Source organism: Pholcus phalangioides, unplaced genomic scaffold, assembly GCF_987345545.1.
Source record: "Pholcus phalangioides strain wild (caught in Gottingen) unplaced genomic scaffold, Ppha-v1.0 ptg000011l_1, whole genome shotgun sequence".
Taxonomy (NCBI): domain Eukaryota; kingdom Metazoa; phylum Arthropoda; class Arachnida; order Araneae; family Pholcidae; genus Pholcus; species Pholcus phalangioides.
The window spans coordinates 27539943-27561172 of NW_028301604.1; the positions used below are offsets into that span (position 1 = coordinate 27539943).

Genomic DNA, 21230 nt, shown 5'->3' on the forward strand with positions numbered 1-21230 from the left:
ATTTGATGAGCATATGCACCTTAGGATCAGATTGGAGTTTGGTTTTTATCGATGTGAGGATAATCAAGGTCATGCAACGCCAAACAATGACAAGCGGTATAATGACTTCAAAAAACGAACAAACAACAAATTACAAGATACAAATGTACAAATATATAATATAATATACAAATACAAACATTTTCAAGTTACACAAAGACATCGACACAAAACACACACATATATTACATGCACTAAGTATGCACTGTATGATCCTTCCAGCAGGCCTATATGATTTTTATTATTTGGTTTTCTTCTTCAGCAACAGTTCTTTTCTTCATTAGATGCATCTTAGTGTATATACGGGGTGATTATAAAAAAACTATCCCGACATATGGGCCCCTAACTATCATACCATTCACAGAAACTGAATGAAATTTTGGCATAAGGTATTTTGAGGTATGCGCTCAAGAATGATATGGAAAACAAGTGTCACTCTAACAGTTACGGTTACAGTGAGAAAATTTCGAAAATACCAAATGGCAACATCAAGTTTTTTGTATTGGAATGCGATCTCCATACTGAAAAACACTAAATAGCGTTGGAATGGCACCTGTAGCACGAAAATCAACGGAGCTAGGCAAGGAAAAAGTAAAAAGGACTTTGCCGTGTACCAGAGCATTAATGTTCGTTTCATTCGTCACACCGTTTCTTCGGCTGAGGTCCCAGCCTGATTAGTCCTCCACAAGGTCATGTGGAAAATTTGTGAAACACAATAAAATGCTTTATTTTATGCTGCTTCTCTGTCCTTATTGGTTGTCCTCACTTTTAGCCTATCTACCGCCGGTGATTTTCATGCTACAGTTGCCGTTCGAACGCTATTTAGGGTTTTTCACAATGGAGATCACATTCCAATACAAAAAACTTGGTGTTGCCATTTGATATTTTCGAAATTTTCTCACTGTAACCGTAACTGTTAGAGTGACACTGTTGTTTTCCATATCATTCTTGAGCGCATACCTCAAAATACCTTACGCCAAAATTTCATTCAGTTTCTGTGAATGGTATGATAGTTAGGGGCCCATATGTCGGGATAGTTTTTTTATAGATAGTTTTTCACCCTGTATATATATATATATGTTGTATTTCTACGTAGAAAGAAACGTTCCCTCATGTACTAGGTGCTGGTGTACCCCCCATGTTTTCGGATTCTTGGAATGTGCTTGAGAACGGTAATGTAAATATAGGTCATGCTGTCTGGGGGGTCACGCTGTCTGCGTGGGAGTGTATAGAAGAAGCCCATGTACTCGCATCAGTTGAGGTTTTGTCTTTTGCAAAGGGTGGCAAGCAGCTCTCATCTGCTCTCACCACTTTAAATAAATTCTCCTTATTCTTGAAGGAAGTTCATAATTTTGCAAGATTGCATTTAATACTCTCTCAAATATTGAGGGGGAATTTGCTAAACCAAAGGGCAACCTTTTCCATTTGTACTGCCCTTCTTGGGTGACAATAGATACTATTTCTTGATCTTTAGGATGGAGAGGGATATGCCAAAAAGCCGAAGCGATATCAATTGATGAAAATATTTTTGCGCATACCAATTTATCTAATACATCGTCTATGATGATGTTCAGATCTCATGACGATATTAAGTTTTCTAAAATCACATACTAATCTTGTTTTAGACGTAGTTTCATCATCTTTTTTCTTTACCAGAGAAACTGGGAAAGCCCACGGTGATGCACAAGGCTCAATGATTTGATTTTTCACCAAGTCCGAAATTTGTTTCCTAATTTCTGATGAATCAGAAAAGGTCGGTCTATAAGGGTGAAGGTGAATCGGTGTTTTGTCTTTCAAAATTAATCTAGGGGGATCAATATTTAAAGGTGGAACATCATATTTTGATTTTGCAAAGATATTATGATATTGTTTAACCAATGACTCAATGTGTTGTTCCTTTGCTTCTAATTTAGAGCAGTCCTTCTTTTCAACTCTAGTAGAAATAGGAATCATAGGAGATATATAGATAAATATTCTATCGACACCGATATTATGATTACTATTTGAAATAGAAATAACTGCAAAACACAGAAATTTACAAAATCAATTTTTAAGAAAAATTTCCGAAATTCCTTTAAAGATAATAACGCAAAATTTTGAGGAACGTCTAAGACAAAAAATTTCAGATACCTTGAAATAGTTCCAATTCTGATCAGCAAATTGACGGAACCGATACTATTAATGTCGCCACCGAATGTAGAAACAGTTACATTGTCCTTGCCGTTGATATCGGGACAGTTGTGAAAGTTCGCTAGTAAGTGCAGAGGAATGACATTTATGCTGGCACCTGTGTCTGGAAAAATTGGTATAGTCTCTTGATCCCTTGATATACCTTCGATCAATAGCTGTCAGAATCCTTGCTTTGGTTTCGTGCTCTCTCCCCTGTCGCAGTTGCACTTATTCGGTTGGCTTGGCTGACATCCATGGGTAGCTTGTGATGAGCACGCCATATTATTGTTATGTGGATTATTCTTGCGATACTGGTCCCTTGGAAGATGGCAATCGGACAGCCAATGATAATGACGCTGATTTTTCTGCTTTAGATGTCTTGGACAAGGTTCTTTAGGCATTTTTGATGAAATTAACATTTGCCGCTCAGGAGAAGGTACATGAAAAGGCATCTTGACTCTCGTTTGAATTCCGGGTTTTGGATCTGATGTGTGTGATGGAGACGAGTGCATCTTTTCCGCAACATTTATCAATTTGTAAACAATTTGATACCACTCTTCGGTTGTACTCGGTTCATTAACCATAACTAGTCGTTGAATATTAGGAGGTAATCCTTGGGTGAGTCCTTCTATGATTTGCTCATCTTCTAGTTTCGCAAGTTTCCCGTATTTGCACTTGGTAGCATAGTAGTTGTCAAGTCCATCAGGAAGGTCGAACACCTTGGTCTCATTGAAGAGTGTGAAATACTTCAATGGTTTTGTGGGGATGATGCTCTTCAAATTTTCAGATGCTGTGGACCATGACATAGGAACGTCATATTGAGTCAAGAAAGAATCCAGCACGCGACCTCCAAGAAACTGAGGAAGAAGAATTACCAGTGCCGCGTCTTCAAGTCCGATAATCTGACCCATCGATGAGTAGAGTTTCAAATAATCCTCCACTGTCATGGTCGAGTTTTCATCGAATATAGGTGGTTTGAATTTAAGCGATAGTGGTGGATTTGATACAGGAACGGATGGCATAGGGAATGAAAATGATGATGACGATGGCAGAGGTTGAGATCTTCTTCTTCTTGGTATCTTTTTGCTTGATATCTTAGAATTCCACTGAGTTAATATCCTACCGACTTATTTGTGGTATTTAAAAAAAAAATGCGTAGTGTATTTATATTAAGATATAGACACGTAGACACTCAGCAGAGCAATTCCATAACATCAAGAATAATGAGAATTTATTTAAAGTGGTGAGAGCAGATGAGAGCTGCTGCCACCCTTTGCAAAAGACAAACCTCAACTGATGCGAGTACATGGGCTTCTTCTATACACTCCCACGCAGACAGCGTGACCCCCAGACAGCATGACCTATATTTACATTACTATTCTCAAGCACATTCCAAGAATCCGAAAACATGGGGGGTACACCAGCACCTAGTACATGAGGGAACGTTTCTTTCTACGTAGAAATACAACATATACATATATATAATATAAATATATATATATATAATTTATTTTTCTATTAATTTTACTATTTGCGTAATTACTAGAGTAGATAAAGTTCATTATTTTTGGTGAGGTGTAACAAAAACTTTTTTGAAATGATGTTTTGTTACTTTTAGGCACTTAATGTTTTTATGGTTTTTATGTTTTTAAGGATAAATGTTTCTATACCTATTCGATATGTTCTATTTTCAATTTTTATATTAACCATTCTTCGTTTTTGATGATAAATTTATAAATTCTGTACATGTAATTCTGTCTCAGTGTGAATATGTGGCACTGTATTCTTTTATTATTAGGGAATTTATTAGTTCTCTTAATTTATTATACAGATTGTCTAAGTTGCGTATGTTTTCGTAATACTATTTTTTTTTTAATTGGACAAAACAGAACACGTTACAAAATACAAAAGAAAGACAGATGACAAGACAAAAATACATAATAAATAAACGAAAATGCATAAAAAATAAACAAAAACGGACATACGTATACACCCACTCTGTGACCCTCAAGGGACTACTTGTCCTTCCAGAAGGTCGAATAATTCGTAATACTAAATTTCTATTTTTCAAGCAACCTTCATTATTGTTCTATTATCATAAACAATAAACAGTAATAATTTATTCTCGTGTGCACGCACAATAATTGGATTTTTATAACGTCACAAAAATATGTTGAAAAAAATTTCAAATTAAAACAATAATTATATCTTGTTCATAGTACTATCTCTTCGAATTTTGATTAGTGTTCATGCAAATTAATGAAAATATAGATATTTATGATAGATATCTCTATGCACAAAAATTAAACACATGTATTGTAAATGTTAGAAAAAAATATTTTTCAATGTAAATATTTCTATTGTATTAGCGTTTCAAACACAATGCTCTTTGCAAAATCAAAAATATTATAATTCAATCTTTTATTAGTATGATTAGCAGTTTGGTATTTATTTAATACCTTTGGAGCAGTGTAACTAAAACTTTTTTTGAATAGAGTTTTATTTTTTTTTTTGGCACTTGATATTCCATACTTAATCTATTTGAAGATCTGTTTCGATTCTTTATTAACCATTCTTCATTTGCTATAACAAATTGTATTATTCTGTATATATAGTTTTTTCTTATGGATAATGCATGGCACTCAGTTTTGTTTTGGTTAGTGGGATTAGTTTTTATTGTGAATCTGATTTTATTACATATATCATCTAATTTATTTATGTTAGTATAATATGCACCTCACACATTCCTCCTCCCCAGACACATATTCCATAATTTATATTTGAATAAACCCATGCATAGAAGATATCTTTCAAAAAGTTATTGTCAACTGTGTATTTAAGTGTATATAGAACTCCTGAGTACATTCTCAGTTTTTTTTCACTATGTATGTTCCATTTTAGGTTATCTTGTATAACTATTCCTAAGTATTCATAATATAAACACCCTATCTATTTCTTCACAATTACATACTGATATAGTTTGAGATTGGCAGCGAGTGTGTAATTTTACGTGGATTTCTGTACTGTCATTTATATTCTTGTTTTCGGGCACATAAATTTAGTTTTTTGCTTATTTACGTTTAATTAGCCAGTGATTTATTTTTGTTAGATCCTTCTCTGTACTTTTAACCAAAGTATTTATTTCTGTATCTTCAACATATAAAACTGTGTCATCTGCAAAAGATATACTTACTTCATTTATGTAAATTAGAAGCAGTATCGGTCCCAAGACCGACCCTTGTGGAACGCCTTTTTTTACTTCCTGAAAATTGCTAATTTTTTTCTCTATTATGACAGCTTGTCGTCTAGTGTAATAGTTTGATTTAAACCATTTAACCATTTCACCATTCACTTGTAGTAAATTTTGCGTTACCTGGCTTGCACCATTAGGAGACCCATCACATTGCAACCCCTTGCACCCTGGAATGATTGATAGCTCATATCAGAGCAAATCCGTTGGGAAAATATGATACGCATTTGTTTTTGGTGAAATGCTGTTGTGCACTGTCTAAAAACATCCTTTACATCTTTTGCGATCTGACCACACACTCTATGAGTGCAAATTCTTGTTTAGATGTCTTATATCACATCTTAACTTCTTCAAACCTGAGCCAAAACTAATCCTTAAAAATGTTTTTTTCGATTGATTTGTGTTTATTGTATGTCAAAATGTCCTTTAAAAAGAAAAAAAAATTAAATTAATTAATTGTGTCGATATCTTTTCTTGAACCATTTGAGTTAGTTACCCTTACGCATACGTCAAGTCTTAACTTGAAAAAAGAATCATTAAAACCCATCAGAAATGAAGTTACATATATGTATACCTTTCGAAGCGAAGTTAAAATTTATCCCATGAATTTAAAATCACCCTGGGTAGCTTATTCGCATTATACTGAAGAGATACTCATAAATATACATAGTTCACCAAGTTTAAAATATTATTTGTTGATATATTTATCAAGTTTGAGATTAACAGAATAAAAACCGACTCAAAATACTTCTAAACAGATGCGTACGAGCTCTTTGTAATGTGGATAAGAATTAACCAAAGGATGGAGAGAAGGGGGATACGGACATTATAAATGCTTTTCTTTAGAAAAGAAAAAAATATGACATCAAATCACTAGTTTACTACACCTTCGTGACAGTAGCCTATATATACAGCCCATTTTCCATACAACGAACTTCTATTGAGCGAATTTTTTCCCGCAAGGCTCACGTTTTTTGTTGATTCGTATTAGAAATTTCATTTCTCAATAATGAAACTGCATAATTTATACAATATTGTGTAAAGTCTATATCAGCGTTTGCCAAAGTGGGCAATATCGTAAAATGGGAACGATGGAAGGTCTAGATAGAAGAAGAGCGATAGATGCTATGGATATGACATAGAATCCTATGGGTGTACTTAAGTTGTGGGAGGGGGGGGGGTGATCAGAACAAATACATTTTTGAAGAAGTGGATGGTAAAAAGTCTGGGAAACTCTGACAAAATTTGATACTGTATTTCTAATGTGTTATTGTTCTTTTTGAAGTCTGAAGAACTTCGAACGCCACACGCGTTCGAATTCGTACACAGTGATACTTCGAGTTAAGAGTTCCTTAAAGTTATTGGTATCGTGAAAACTCAATCTCAAAGCAAACTTTGTCATTTAAAATGCTGAATATCTGTTCAATTCGTTCCATATCCCCATCAGGGCTGCAACTGGGTTAAGGCAAGTGGGTCCGGTGCCGTACACTCTTTGTTCGTTAAAAAATTGTGAGTAAGAAGCGCCAAAATGAATGATTGACCTTTGCGACAAAATAGATTTTTAGTTCTAGTAGCGGCCTCGATCCCCTACAATATTAATAGTTACAATACAATATTTACTTGCATAAAAGTTAATAGCATATAAAATACAACATGATCTCTCTACTGCATAAAAGTAGTTTTGCCTACAAAAAAGGCTTTTACGTGTGAATGAACTTCTATTTATACGTTTCAAAAGCTAGTAATCCGAAAATTCACTTGCAAGATGAAGCATGTTTAGTGAATATCTTTTTGTCTTGAGTCATATTACTCACAATTTTGAAACAGCCATAAGTATATGTTGTATCGTTTTTAATTTTTTCTCTTCTTCCACTACCAAACACTTTCTTGGAAACGAGTAAGAGCCCTTACAACATTACCTTTTTTTTCAGGAAATTAATCATGAAATACCAATTTCTCACTTTTAGTTTGGAATGTTGGTGACAATACCTGAACACATAACATAGTGGATATTAGAAAATGACAGAGCATCACAAAATGAACACAGCAACAGTGATAAAATGCAAAGAAAAAAGTGGAATGTGCATTGACACGTAAAAGAGAGGTTTGAAAATTGAAAAGAATGTTCAGATTAAAGATTATGTCACACTCATTCTTTTTTCAGTAGCAAAAATTAATTAGTGTGTCTAAAAAAATTCTAAAAAAATGAAATTACAGATTTCTCTAAATAAATGTGAGCATGCATTCATTCAAATTTCGGTCAAAAATTCAGCAAGTATACAATCTAAAACCAACAACAATTTATTAAATACAGTAAACCAAGTAGTTAGTCTTTTTTATAACAAATTTGGAACATGTAAATATTTATATTACTTGTCATTCTAAATTACGACTCCCCGAGTATTACATATATATAATATTTACATATATATGTATAAAACTTACACCAACATATCTATGTGTTTGGGGATGAAATTGCAGATGACATGAATAAATAGATACAGTTGAAGACATTAGGGAAAAGACTTGATTAAAAGGGGGTTACAGTAGAGTCTCGAAACTTCGAGGTTCCAGATAATCTGAAGTGATGGAATTTTTCGTAATTTCTACTCTTTTTAAATCTTTTTTCCGCCAAGATCCATATACTGACCCTCATACAGGGTGCTCCAGAAGTCCTGGCATGATTTGAAAAATTCATTAAAAAAAGCTATTAAAGATAGAGACAAAGGGTTATAAAGCATTTGAAAGGAAAAGTTTTTTTCTATTCACTAGAAAATTTCTACATGCGCACTTTTAGTGACGCGGAGGATTTCATGTCTATGTAACATTTCTTGTTATGTTATTTATAACATGAGTGTTACAAAGAATGGAAATAAGGATGATACTAAAATAAATGAAAGTAAAAACAAAAACTTTCAAACTTTCTCTTTTAAATGCTTTAATTTGTTTATCTCTATCTCATTAACAGTTTCTTTAAATATTATTTTTCAAAACAGGTCAGAACTTCTGGATTACTCAGAATTTTGTGCAAGTACAGATATGAAAAAATGAAAAAAACACAGATTCACTTGAAAAGTTTAGTGACAACAACGTAGAAATAATATCAATGGATTATGAAAAAAAAAATAAGTTTTTTTTTTTTTTATTTCTATTCATTTTACCTAAATTCTTTATAACATCCATGTAAAGAAATATACTAACATAGAAGAAATGCTATATAGCCTTGAAATCCTCTGCGTTACTAAAGGCGCACATGCAGAAATTTTATAGTAAACAGGGAAAAAATCTTTGAAAACTTTTTCTTCAAATACTTTAAACCGTTTGTCTCTATCTTTAATAGCTTTTTTTAATTGCATTTTCAAAATCATGTCAGGACTTCTGGACCACCCTCTTTTTTATCAAGCTCCCGGAGCCGGAGCCCACGTCAGCCTTCCCTATAAAGAGACCATCCTGGTGAAGTTTGGGCAGTTGTGTAATGAATTAAGCTGTTCGACTGAGCGCAAAACAGGTAAGCGTAGGTATCCCCTTCCCCACTTGAAACGTCATTTTCTATTAATTTTCGAATAATTAGCATTTTCAGTAATCCGAAGTGGTCTATGTCCCGTTCACCTCGTATTATCGAGACCCTACTGTACGTATCTAGATCACAAGTATGAATTTGAAAAAAAAAAAAAAGACATTGAAAAGCGCAAAATTGAAATGGAGCATTGATACTAAAATTGAAAGTCCTGATTTTCGACGAAATTTACCCAAACGTTTGTCAATCGGTACAGTAACCAAAATATGATGTGAACCCCCTCATCCATTCAGGTTGAATTTCATTTTCTGTTGGCTGAGAGTTGCGAATGAAAAACTAGCAAAAAAACTACCCCACTATTTCGAATTGGGTCAATCTTCGTTATGCAGAATCTACTTCATTGAGTTAAAGGTAAATAATTTTTTTGTACATAATTTTTCTGTCTATAAATTTCGATCATTTATATTCTATTTAGCTATAGGCAATATACCTTTTATGATATCTTTCACAGCGGGCTTTTGTAGCTCTTTATTAATTTGTTTCTTCAAAGAATTTTCCAAGGGCCTCAGGATTGAAGACTTATACCGCATGTAAACCTCTCGTCCAACATCTGGGATCAGTCTTTGCATAACTTCTGAGAAACTCCCGTTTCCAAGAAAGTTTTCAAAATTGATATGTGTTTTGTCCCATGTCAAATCAAACTCCAATAACTCCACCTGGAGAGAATCGTTGACAAAACCAAGTTTTCCAGCACCACCCATGTAAATATTACTTGCATTCACTTTGTATTCCCCATTGCCATCCATCGGGAATACCTTGTATATCCTTCCTTTCATGTCATATATTCCGTCTACATTCAGAACAGGAAAAGTAAAGTTTATTTGTAAGTAGAAATTTTCTAAGTCAGGATTTATGTGGTGTAGAATGAATGATGACAGTCCTCGCACTGCACACTGGAAGAAAAATAATTATGTTTAACAGATATATTACAGCATATGGTAATATTTATGATGTGTATTCTTAATTTGTAAATACCAAACGTACAAGAAGAACGGACTGTACGTCAATTTAAAAGTAATTTTCATTTAGCATTGGAATGGTGAAAATGATGAGGTATGGATTAAGATAAAAGAAAAAAAATACTACAAAAATCTTCATGAAACGACCCGTTGAAACTTTTTCCGGCATAATATACACACGTATACAGTATACAATAATACAATATTATGAAAAACTGACGTATACATATTGCGACATGTATTTTCCCATGACGCGTGCGCGCACACTAAATAAGTGAAAAGAAAATGAAAATTCTGCTGTGTCGATTCTAAAATTGCAGCGAAATTTGAAAAAAAAAATCAGTGTCAAAAGAGCAGACAATATGTAGTTGTAGTGATATTTCCATCATTTTAGAATGATAATTTAACAGAAATAAACAAATTGAAAACAAATTGCTTTATACGTTCCTTAATTAAAAAGCGCCTAGAAATAAAAATTTTTCCTCTCTTTCGATACCGAAACAAATTAACCTATACCATTAAAATGAAAATTCATCAAGATGCTGATAACTGAAACTCTTGGTTTTTCCCTTTTTTTTTTTGATGATTATGATTATATTTCAGCTACTACTACTAAACCACACATGCACCTCGTCCATATTCCTCTGCGGAACCTCTAACGAATTGGTACATGCGAGGAAAAACTGGTGGCAGATGGCAGCACTACACATAACAAGCATTACAGAGAAACAAAAAAAACTTTACGTCAGGTTTCACTACACGTACACGCACATTCCCGCATGTACCGATTCGTTGGGGGTTCCGCGGTGGGGGGTGCATGTGTGGTGTAGCAGTAGTAGGTAGGGCCTCCAAAAAATGGCTCGGGGATCCATGATGTTCTTAAGTCAGCCACCTCGTTGGGCAATTTGCCTGTTGTGGCGTTGTATTTGTATATTTGTATATGTGTGTGTACGTGTAGTGAAACCTGACGTGAAGTTTGTTTCTGTGTAATGCTTGTTATGTGTAGTGCTGCCATCTGCCACCAGTTTTTCTAACTATGAGTGAAGTTTAATGATTGAATAATTTATCGTTGGAGGCCATGCGCTCTCTGTGGCGAGACTTTTTAATGGGGATGGGCTCGCATTTGCGCCTCGAAGTTGGGAACCACTTTTCATAAATTAGTTTAGTTTTAGAATCAATGATATAGAATTTCGGTTCATGAAAAACCCTATATATGTGTACATACATATGTGTACTATATATGTGTCAGTAGGTCATTTGAGTGCCCGAGTGGCATGGTGGTAAGATGCTCGTCTACCATCGTGGAGGTTGTTGTCAGGGTCCTGGGTTCGAACCCAAGGGAGGATATCGATAAGATATTTTCCCTAACGAACTCGAGGCGACCACCGATAGACAGTGCCTTCACTTCCAACCCATCTCACTAATGGCAGTAAATTGCAGTATAGCGATATGGCCAGAGTTGGTGTTTGGTGAAGTAGTAGGTCATTTGAATTCCCCTTCACATTATTAATAAATCAGTTTTTCATATTTCAAGGCAGATAAACGTGCAGAAAACACAAAGAAAAAATTAAGTTATTTTTATCATTAGAAAATATCAAGAATTTTTTAATGTATTAGCAACGTTTCTTCTGATTATTTTATAAGCGTGCACCTGTTTCTTTTGCGCGTGAAGTGGCAACATGCCATATCCACGTATAGTGTATTTCGTAATGTTGCGGACGTAGAAACATTCTAACCGAGCGCGGTCACGCACGCCCGCTCAGCTTAAAGGGAGCAGGATATATTAGAGGAGGATGCGCACGAAATTTCATATTCGTTAGTGGAACTTCAAACTCTGTGATAACTGACTTTTATCAATCAAATTAGGGACCATTTTAGACGTTCCCTCCATTATCTTTCTCATATAGGACCCATCATGGCTGGGTTTAGACATTTTTAGGTTCTTTACAATATCTATATGTTGTTCTAACCCCACCGTCGCTACGGTGGTGGTAGGCTGAAGTTGGTTTTCTGTGGTTCCCAACTTCGAGGCGTGAATGTGAGTAGATCTCCCTATTAGAAAGTCTCGTCACGCAACAGGCCCAGAATGGTACAAATATTCAATAACTACACTTCACTTCTGAAATATAGATGGCAGCACTGAAAATCAGATGCAACACTCAGACTGTTAGTTACACACACACTCACACTTCCGACATAACTCACTCGTTAGTAAATCGGCCATGGCGATAGACCGGTGTTGTGCTCAGTTTGAAAGAAAAAATATCTACATGCATTCCCCCAACTAAAAGACTGGCGGACTTGGTAACCCGAGGTAAGACCTCGGTAACCTTTGATCTTAGGTAAAACCTAGTGACCCGAGAACAACCTTATAACATTTTAAAAAATGTCAATATTTTGTACGCTAAATGCACTATAGTTCGTTTCAGGTTAACTTTGCAGTGGAGAGAAAGGTAGAGAGTGTACTCCTTCGCCGCAAAATAAAGTTCCCATAAATCGGAGTTTTATGATGATCATTTATACAGAATATTTCAATTTTTTTAATGATTTTGTGAAAAAAAGGAAAAATATCGTTTTGAACCGATGTTTCCTCGTTTGAAATTTTTAAATTAGAAAAAATATTGGTTACCATTATCCAAAAATCTATAGCAACCACAACGACATTTTCGCGGTATCCTAGAAATCGTCCATACCTTACAGAGACCGCGCATCGATACATTGGTTAAGAGGCTTTTGTTGCCATAGCAACGAGTGATGAGGTTCCCTCGTAGCTTCCTCTTCACTGCAAAGTTAACCTGAAACGGACAATAGAAGAACGGTGTGTGAGGGCAAGGATTTTAATCCTTTGAAAGTCCTGTTTTGAGGCAGTGTTGGAATGTGCAAGGAGGGAAAGCTGTCTGTAAGTAGGTATTTGACGATGAAGCGTAAAATTTTATATTATTGATATGACGTACCGATTAATTCACTGACAGAATTCTAAACTAGATCTCTGTTAAGGCAAGGGGTCAATGTCGGCGTGAGTAAAGGCGTAAGAAACCATATTTTTCGTATGATATGCCTATAAAATAAGAATTTAAAGCATTGGCTTTAAAAATCAAAATGACGTACGTAGTCAAAGCATTTTGATCCCGTTTTACGGTCCTTAATATTTTGTTGGTCGATGTACATGGATCCTTCGCACCTGCCCAAGTTTGGCCCTAGTACCAGTACATTAAAAACGTATGTTTCATAGAATTTGCCCACATTCCCCTTCCCCTACTATGAAATTTCAAAATGCATAATTAAACGTTTTTTTTTAAATTTTTATATTTTAACTACTATTAGTTTTTTCTATGATTCTCTTTCTGCTGTATTTTTTATTCGCGTCTGTTGTCTTCACAGCTGTTTGCGACTGTCTGAGCTTCTGCGTAGACTTCATTTACCATGATTTGGACACGTGACCCTCTGTGCTTGCGCTCTTTGGAGGGACCCGTAACCCCCCAGGCCGACAACCTCTTGGTGAAAGTGCTGATTTACGACTTCATACATCTATGCACTTATTTGATATTAACCTGAGCAGGGAACACTTATTCTCAGCGTCTTGCAAACTGCATAGTTCAAATTGTACTTATTACTTGCTTAGGAGCATTGAATGTCCAATCTGATTAAAAAATAAACAACTTTTGTATCATTTGTGGTGAAAGTTCATTTGCTTTTTCAATGAAAGCAAATATTTTATACATACATCAAGAAGTTAAATAAAATAACGACAGAAAACATTATTTCAAGTATCGAAATTTATTACACGTGACTGAAATAAAAATGAGCCTAAAGTGAAAATAAAGGTTAAATACAAATTGTTATTCTTCCCTCATCGATTACTTTTGCAGCGTGAGCTGCATGGAATTTAAAACCTGCATTGAATGCTGTGTTAAACATATGGTGAAGTAAAGTCAATTAAAAAAATTGTGTATCATAAACTTGCGCTATTTTGTGAGAGAACAATGCATTCATTCAATAGCCGTCCATCAGTAGAACTTGGGCAAAATTCCGTCTACTATCTTTTTGACTTCGGGTTTTTGTAATTCTTTATTGATTTCTTTCTTCAGCGCTTTGTTCATCAACGACATGACTTTTGGTTTAAAATGTTCAAATATGCCTTTACCAATTTTCGGTAAAACCTTTTGTAACGTACTCGAGAACTGCCCTCCTCCAAGAAAATTCTCCAGATTTACGTCGAGGTTCTCCCATTTCAGCTGAAGATTCAACTTTGTCAGCTGCAGCGTATCGTTACAAAAGTCTAACTTACCTTCACCTAAAATACTAGCGTCACTTACATTTATGGAAAAATTTCCATGTCCATAAATCGGAAATATCTTCATAAGTTTTCCGTTAATTTTATACAATCCGTTTGCTCGAATTATTGGAAGAGATAAATGTGCTTTCAAATAAAGTTCTTCCAAATTTGGCTTTAGCTCGTGGATCGAGAATCGCGACATATCCCAAATCGTCATCTACAAAAGAAAAAAAAAAGAAAAATCTTTAGAGTAACAAAGAAACTTAGATACTGAACTCCCGAATTATAGTAGTTACTCATTGAAATTTGATGATGACCTAATTCACTCAAAGAAAGTTCGTGGTCGGATGTACCCAATCAGCACTATTAGCAAGTAACACATGAACGATTACTTTTCGTCCATTCTGTGTACTATCCAACATCTGAATCTAAAGTTAGGTTCACTCTCTATGCGTGCTCAGAACTCTTGTTTAAAGGGTTAACGCTCTTTAGGGAACTTGTTCGGCTTTTGCCTTTTTATTATTTTCACTAGCGTGTTCGAGACCACAGCGACACACCTTTCCACCATACACGATCGGGTGATGTGACACGAGTCTCTTACATCTAATGTACCGACATTAGATGGATTCTCTCGTGTCAATCGACTAATTGCTTGTCTCGTGATTTTTCATTCTCATGTTTCATAATTTTTCTTCTCTTTTCTCATATATGATACATTTTTTCAAACTTTATATAATAAACTTTATGTATGGTTAATGTGATAAACTGGTGAATATGCACATAATCACCAATTAATTCGATTTGTTAAATTTCATTACATTTTCCACTTTTACCATCGATTACGCATAATCCCTAATAGCGAGTCTGTCAAATATGGAAGAAATCATATTATACTCATTTAACCATTTATCAGTTGTGCCCGTACACGATACGTTCTATACACGTATTATACTTGAAAAATTTGATTTAAATTTAATAAGTGAGCTGATAGAAGCATAAAAATCATTATTAGTCTTATACGGCTGACTTTCACTCATATTAAAATGTGCAAACCATAGCGAAGAGTAGGGTAATGCCGAACTCTTCCTCGGACCCTGTTTGTCCCCTCCTCTCCTGGACACACATTCTTCCCTCCGCAGCATTTTGTTTCTTTTCCCTCATCTTCTTTCCTCCTACACGCTGCGCTGGAAAAAAAATTCTGATATAATCACCTATATATATGGGTGAAGTTGTAAAAAAGTGTCATTATTGTTTTTGTTATAATTATATCGCACACCGGCAAGAGTAACGTCACAACTCAAAAAACATAAAATTGCAGAATAACGGAAATAAACTTCACTTTTTCAGTATAAAAGGCTGTCTACCAGAACGAAACTTTTGCTGCTTAGCGGCCAGTTTTTGACAGAGGAATGTCAATATTACTGACTTGTAAAGAAAAAAATGTTGTTTTGAATACATGAAGTTAACTCAAATTCGCGTGAATTTTTAAGTTGTGACGTTATTCTTGCCGGTGTGAGATATATTCCATTGATGTTGAAAGGTGTCGTTGTTTTTTGTTATTATGTCATTAGTGACTTATTCACATGCTCACACGTAAAAACCTTATCGAAACTTGTGGCCTACACTTAAAATCAATAACTGAACACTCATTAATCACCTTAACTGGTTCCATAATAGATTGACGAAGTGCAGGATTAAATTTCTATATTTTTCGACATCTTAACTCTGTTCCTATACCATATGAATGGTACCCATAGATGGGTGAATAATGCGAGGCATTCAAATCTGAAATTTTAGGCCATTCGACCCATATCTCAGCAGGAATTCAAAATCTAGCGAAAATTCCAGATTTTTAAAATATGATGTTCAAACATGCTTTCTGTTCTGGATCACCATCATTTTTCTTGTTGGTTGATGACCAAAGCTGGTTAAAGAGTAAGTGTTGACACACGGCTCATTCCCCAAGCCTGCATTTTCCCGTTATTCTAAGGGGAAGGGCGTACGAAAGGATTACTGAACCCATGATCCAGGGGTAAGTAGTGCGTGGTTTATGCAATCATGGGCCGATTTTGCCCTTATGCCCCAATGCGAGTTACCCGCTCTTCGCCGGACCGCCCTCCAAACTGAACCTCCCACGGTACTCGACCTTTCCGATGGAACAACTACTTCACCAAACACCAACTTTGGCCATATTGCAATTTACTGCCATTAGTGAGATGGGTTGGAAGTGAAGGCACTGTCCATCGGTGGTCGCCTCGAGTTCGTTAGGGAAAATATCTTATCTATATCCTCCCTTGGGTTCGAACCCGGGACCCAGACAACAACCTTCACGATGGTAGACGAGCATCTTACCACCATGCCACTCGGGCACCGATGGAACAACTGGCCACCTCCGCCTACGACTATAGCTGGCTGAACATCTCGTCGAACGACCATATAGTGTCCCAGTCTTTGTCGGATCATCTAGAGAAGGGAACCAGACATCTGTAGGCCAATACCTTTTGTAATTGACTCTCGCGTTTCCTCTAAATATTTAGACACCCTCTAAATTATTTTCCGCATACTTTAAAGGTCGTATTTTTATTATCAAATGCCATGTTTTAAATTTAAATATTTGTATTATTTCTAACAGGGCCCCCATTTTCGATTTAAAAATATCTTCGTTCATTAAAAGTGTCATAATTTAATTTTCACCTTTGCTTTGATTCATTGTGATGAATTCATTCATCATGAAAGTGACCCGTAAAAGAATCCCTCACGAATTCCCCTATTCTATAAACGACTCTTTGATCTCTGAGGTTTCCCAATATAAATACCTGGGCATTATAATCTCTTCCGATCTCCGCTGGAACCTTCACGTTGATTATATATTTAATAAATGTCTCCAAAAACTGTTTTTCCTTCGCCGTAACCTAAAATACTCCACTCGTCATGTTCGTCACTTGTGCTACCAAACATATATTCTCCCTGCCCTCTCCTATGCCTGTGAAGCCTGGGATCCCCACACCCAAACCAACATGGACAAATTAGAATCTATCCAAAATAAGTCCATTCGTTTCATTTTCAACTGTTGGTCTTTACATGTCTCTATAACGGAACTCAAGCGACAACTCAATATCCAACCGCTCTCCTCTCTTCGACTTATCTCTCGTTTAACTTTTCTTTACAAACTCCTCCATGGGGTTTTTAATATTGACACATCCAATATTCTAATCCAACCTTCACATTTCTCTGTTAGACTCAATCATTCCAAAAAATTACAGCCCATCTTTGCCTCTTCAGATTGTCACAAATTTAGCTTTTTCCCAAGAGCTATTATCGACTGGAACAACCTACCATCAAATATTGTAGATTGCACTACGATTTCTGAATTTTCTCGTACCATCAATCGACACTTTTGCCATATATAATTCCGCATCCTCTTGTGTAGGCCTCGGCCAAACAATATTGTATAAATAAATAAATAAATAAAATAAATAAATTGTGTTTATATGTTTGACTCTAAGTTTATAATGGTAAGTTTGTTAAAGTGAACCTGGGTACATTGGTATTGGAAAGTTCCTCTCTCTTTACGACCACCCCCAGTCTAAATTCTTAAATTAATAAAGTGTAATTGGTAATGAGTTAAATTTTAATCCAAAGCATCATAAAACATTTATACTCTAAAGTAGTATTTCGAAGGCCCAATATAAGTAGTCCGTATTTCAACGATAATAAAGCAGTAACGCTTATTTACTCACAAACATTTATCATAACACACCACTAAGCACAATACCAAACACCAGCGGAGTGATTCCGAGCAAAGTGTTCGGAAACAGTCCACTGAATGAGTTTACGGTGGACGCCGCCAGGCTGCAACACTAATCAGACCGCCATAGATTGAAACGGTGTTCAGTATGATCCCGCTCTCCCCTACCGATAAGTTTTAAGAATTATTTGATTCTTTTTACAGATACATAGCACATGGATAGGCAGACAGACACACATGTTTCGTAGTGTTTCTCAATCTTCTAGTACTCACGACAAAACTTTCCAAATTTGTTTTGAACGCATGCGCCTCTTACCCTGTATCTAGTGTTCTACCTGCACTGAAGACATAATATAGGTCTCAGTTACATCGCAAGCGAGGGACTGAGATCTCAGTCCAATCTCATCTGATTGGAATTTATTACTCATTCTTCAGCTGCAGAAAGTTGTCCAGTGTGGAATCCTTTGTGACATTTTGAAAATGAAAGATATGCTGCTCGAATTAGATTTTTTACTTCCTCAATATTCCACTTGTGTTTCCCTTCCAATTTAAGTTGGAGAAAAAATATGAACTACCTATCTATATACACAATATAAAATAACATATCCTGACTGACTGATTCATCGCCGGCGAGTCAAAACCGCTGAGGCTATAAATATGAAATTCGGTCAGTTGTTTTATTTGATGATGTAAAAGACTCACCAAGACGGCATTTGTCAAAACTCAACATCTAAAGGTGTCATAAGAAAGTTCAAAGTACATATAAGAAATCAGCGTTGAGCCGAAGACATTGAAACTATAAATATGAAAATTGGAAATTTTATAAAGTACAGACTCACTCATTTTTCAAAATTCAACCCCTAAACGGGTCATAAGAGAAAATTTTCAGATTACGAAATAAATCCGCGCAGCGGGGTAACAGCTAATAATAAATAAAATAGAGTATTTCTCTTCTGGGTTTATATTTCTAAGGCTTAGTTGGTCTCGCACTGGAGTATGCCATAAAATTTGGAGACCATACCTAGAGAGAGATATAGACTTGGTTGAATGAGGTGCAGAGAAGAGCTACGCGTGTTATTGTTAGCACAGGCTTTAACTATGAAGAAAGGCTCAATTTGTTGAATTGGCTCACATTTTGGAAGAACGCAGGTGTCAGGGAGAGATATAATAGAAGTGTTTAAAATTTCAATGGGATGAATAGGATGGACCATAAGTTTTAATACACCGTCAATCAATTGCTTCGACATGGAGACACCAGTATCGTTTGATAAGTGATAATTGCAAGTTATAATGTCGCAGGGAATTTTTCTCTTATAGGTTGTCAATAAATGGAATAGCTTACTTCCAGGGGTTGTGAATTCTAACACAATTGATACGTTAGAAAAGAAATACGATAGACATAGTGGGATAAATCGAGAAGCTATGCATATTTGGTTAAGGCAACCATGATCTTTTTTATGGGCAGTGTTTTATATATTATTACATTTTTTATTGGGGTTATATGTGCTTTTATTCTGGGTTGGTTATTAACTTTGGTTATATTTGACATTCATATTTTTTATGGGAAATTTGTCTGTTGTGGCCATTGTATTTGTATATATACAGGATGTCTCATAAATAGAGGTACAAACTTTAAAGTGAGGGAAAGAATATCAAAAAGGATTGAGAATTTTGCATAGGAACCCGTGACCGAAACGTCATCGTACGCTGTTAGGCGGGGCTGTTCATGGCAGCTCTGGGGGGGGGGGGGGAAATATGTGATTTTTCGAATTAAAAATACGTGTAACAATATGCAAATGATTTTTCAGAAACTTTTTCGATTTCACTAAAATATTGACTGGCAACAGTTTTCTTATCTTCCTCCATGAGATTCAAAATTCCCCACGTGCTAAGTTAGTGCTATAATTAGTTTTAAACGTATGATCGAACACGACATTCCCAATGTATTTTTGAAGAATTTAACTCCAGGTAAGACTTTTAATTGCAACACGTTTTTAATGTGGGAATGTATTTAGTATTATTTTTAGCCTAGTACGTTATAGCACTTCAAGTGTTCACTTTTTGCGTAGTTGTCATTCTAATTTTTCTCGTATTTTTTATGCTGTAATTTAATATTTTTCTTGATTGTGCTGCTTCTTTTGTTATTTCACTTCCAAAGTTTGTCACGCAAAACGTCAGGGGAACGGATAGTAAATTGTGCCATTTTTTTGGGCTAAACCATTATCAGAAACGTTTTACCCCCCTGAGTAGTTATTGAGAGTATGGGAACTTTAACTTTAATGACCCTGTACTTAACTACTACCATTTTCTTAAACTTCCACTTGAATTTTTTTTTCTTTTAGGCTGTAATTAGAACTAAAATGACCTACCAAAAAATATTTGCACGATAATTATTTCATTTGTTCCATAATGTGGTAGATAAAGGGTTAAACATAGCGAGAGAACTTAGATTGTTAATCAACTATTCATCTCCTTATGAAAAGCTTTGCTCTACAAAACCGGTCGAAGAAACCGCTAGTTTGATGAATTTTAAATAACTGAATACGAAACATATCCCACTATTTATACGTTTAGCCATACATATCCATGAGGATAACATTTCAATTTTTCTATCAGAATGCATTTCTTTTTATTTTGACTTCAACAATGTTATCGTTTTTTGCTTTTCGGTTTTTTACCCGAGTCTCTCTTCAAATTCCTTTTTATATTCCTTCCTCTTCTACCACAGGTTGAGAATCACTAATGTTATGAATATCGAAACACTTCTGAAACTGGTTTATTCTATCGACTTCATCATTGATTCTTACCTCTTGAATATGCAGATCCATGGTTGCTACATTTTCATTAAGATTTATGTCCATATTTCGCAACATGAGAGGATCCAATACAGGCATTTTTATTTCAGGAATTCCTTTAGTCATTTGAGTTCGGAAGTTTTCTATTGCTTCTCGGAGATAATCCTCCAAATCTGAATCGCCATCCACATAATCTGCTTCGTAAGCTTCAAACGCTATCAAGTATAAATTTGCAGAGCATTAAAGAATGTAAACAACCCCAGATATTGAAATTAGCAAATGTAATAAAGCACAAGAGAGTTTTACAACGTTTTGGTTCGCGCGAGACCTTTGATGGATGCGATGCTGTGGCACAAAACACAAACACATATGATTTCTTGAATATAAATACTTTTGTAGGACCACCAATTAAACATT

General features: G+C 35.3%; 1 protein-coding gene across 2 annotated transcripts in view; it reads right to left on the reverse strand.

Annotated features, from left to right (window-relative positions):
• Positions 1 to 21230, reverse strand: part of LOC149080300 (uncharacterized) — an 89504-nt gene that overhangs the window by 49439 nt on the left and 18835 nt on the right. For both annotated transcript variants that reach the window (XM_089239425.1, XM_089239426.1), the window contains exons 3-4: positions 20826 to 21028; positions 9466 to 9928 (exon numbers count right to left, since the gene is read on the reverse strand). In XM_089239425.1, coding sequence (XP_089095551.1) covers positions 9466 to 9928; positions 20826 to 21028 — 666 coding nt within the window. The remainder of the gene's footprint in view (positions 1 to 9465; positions 9929 to 20825; positions 21029 to 21230) is intronic.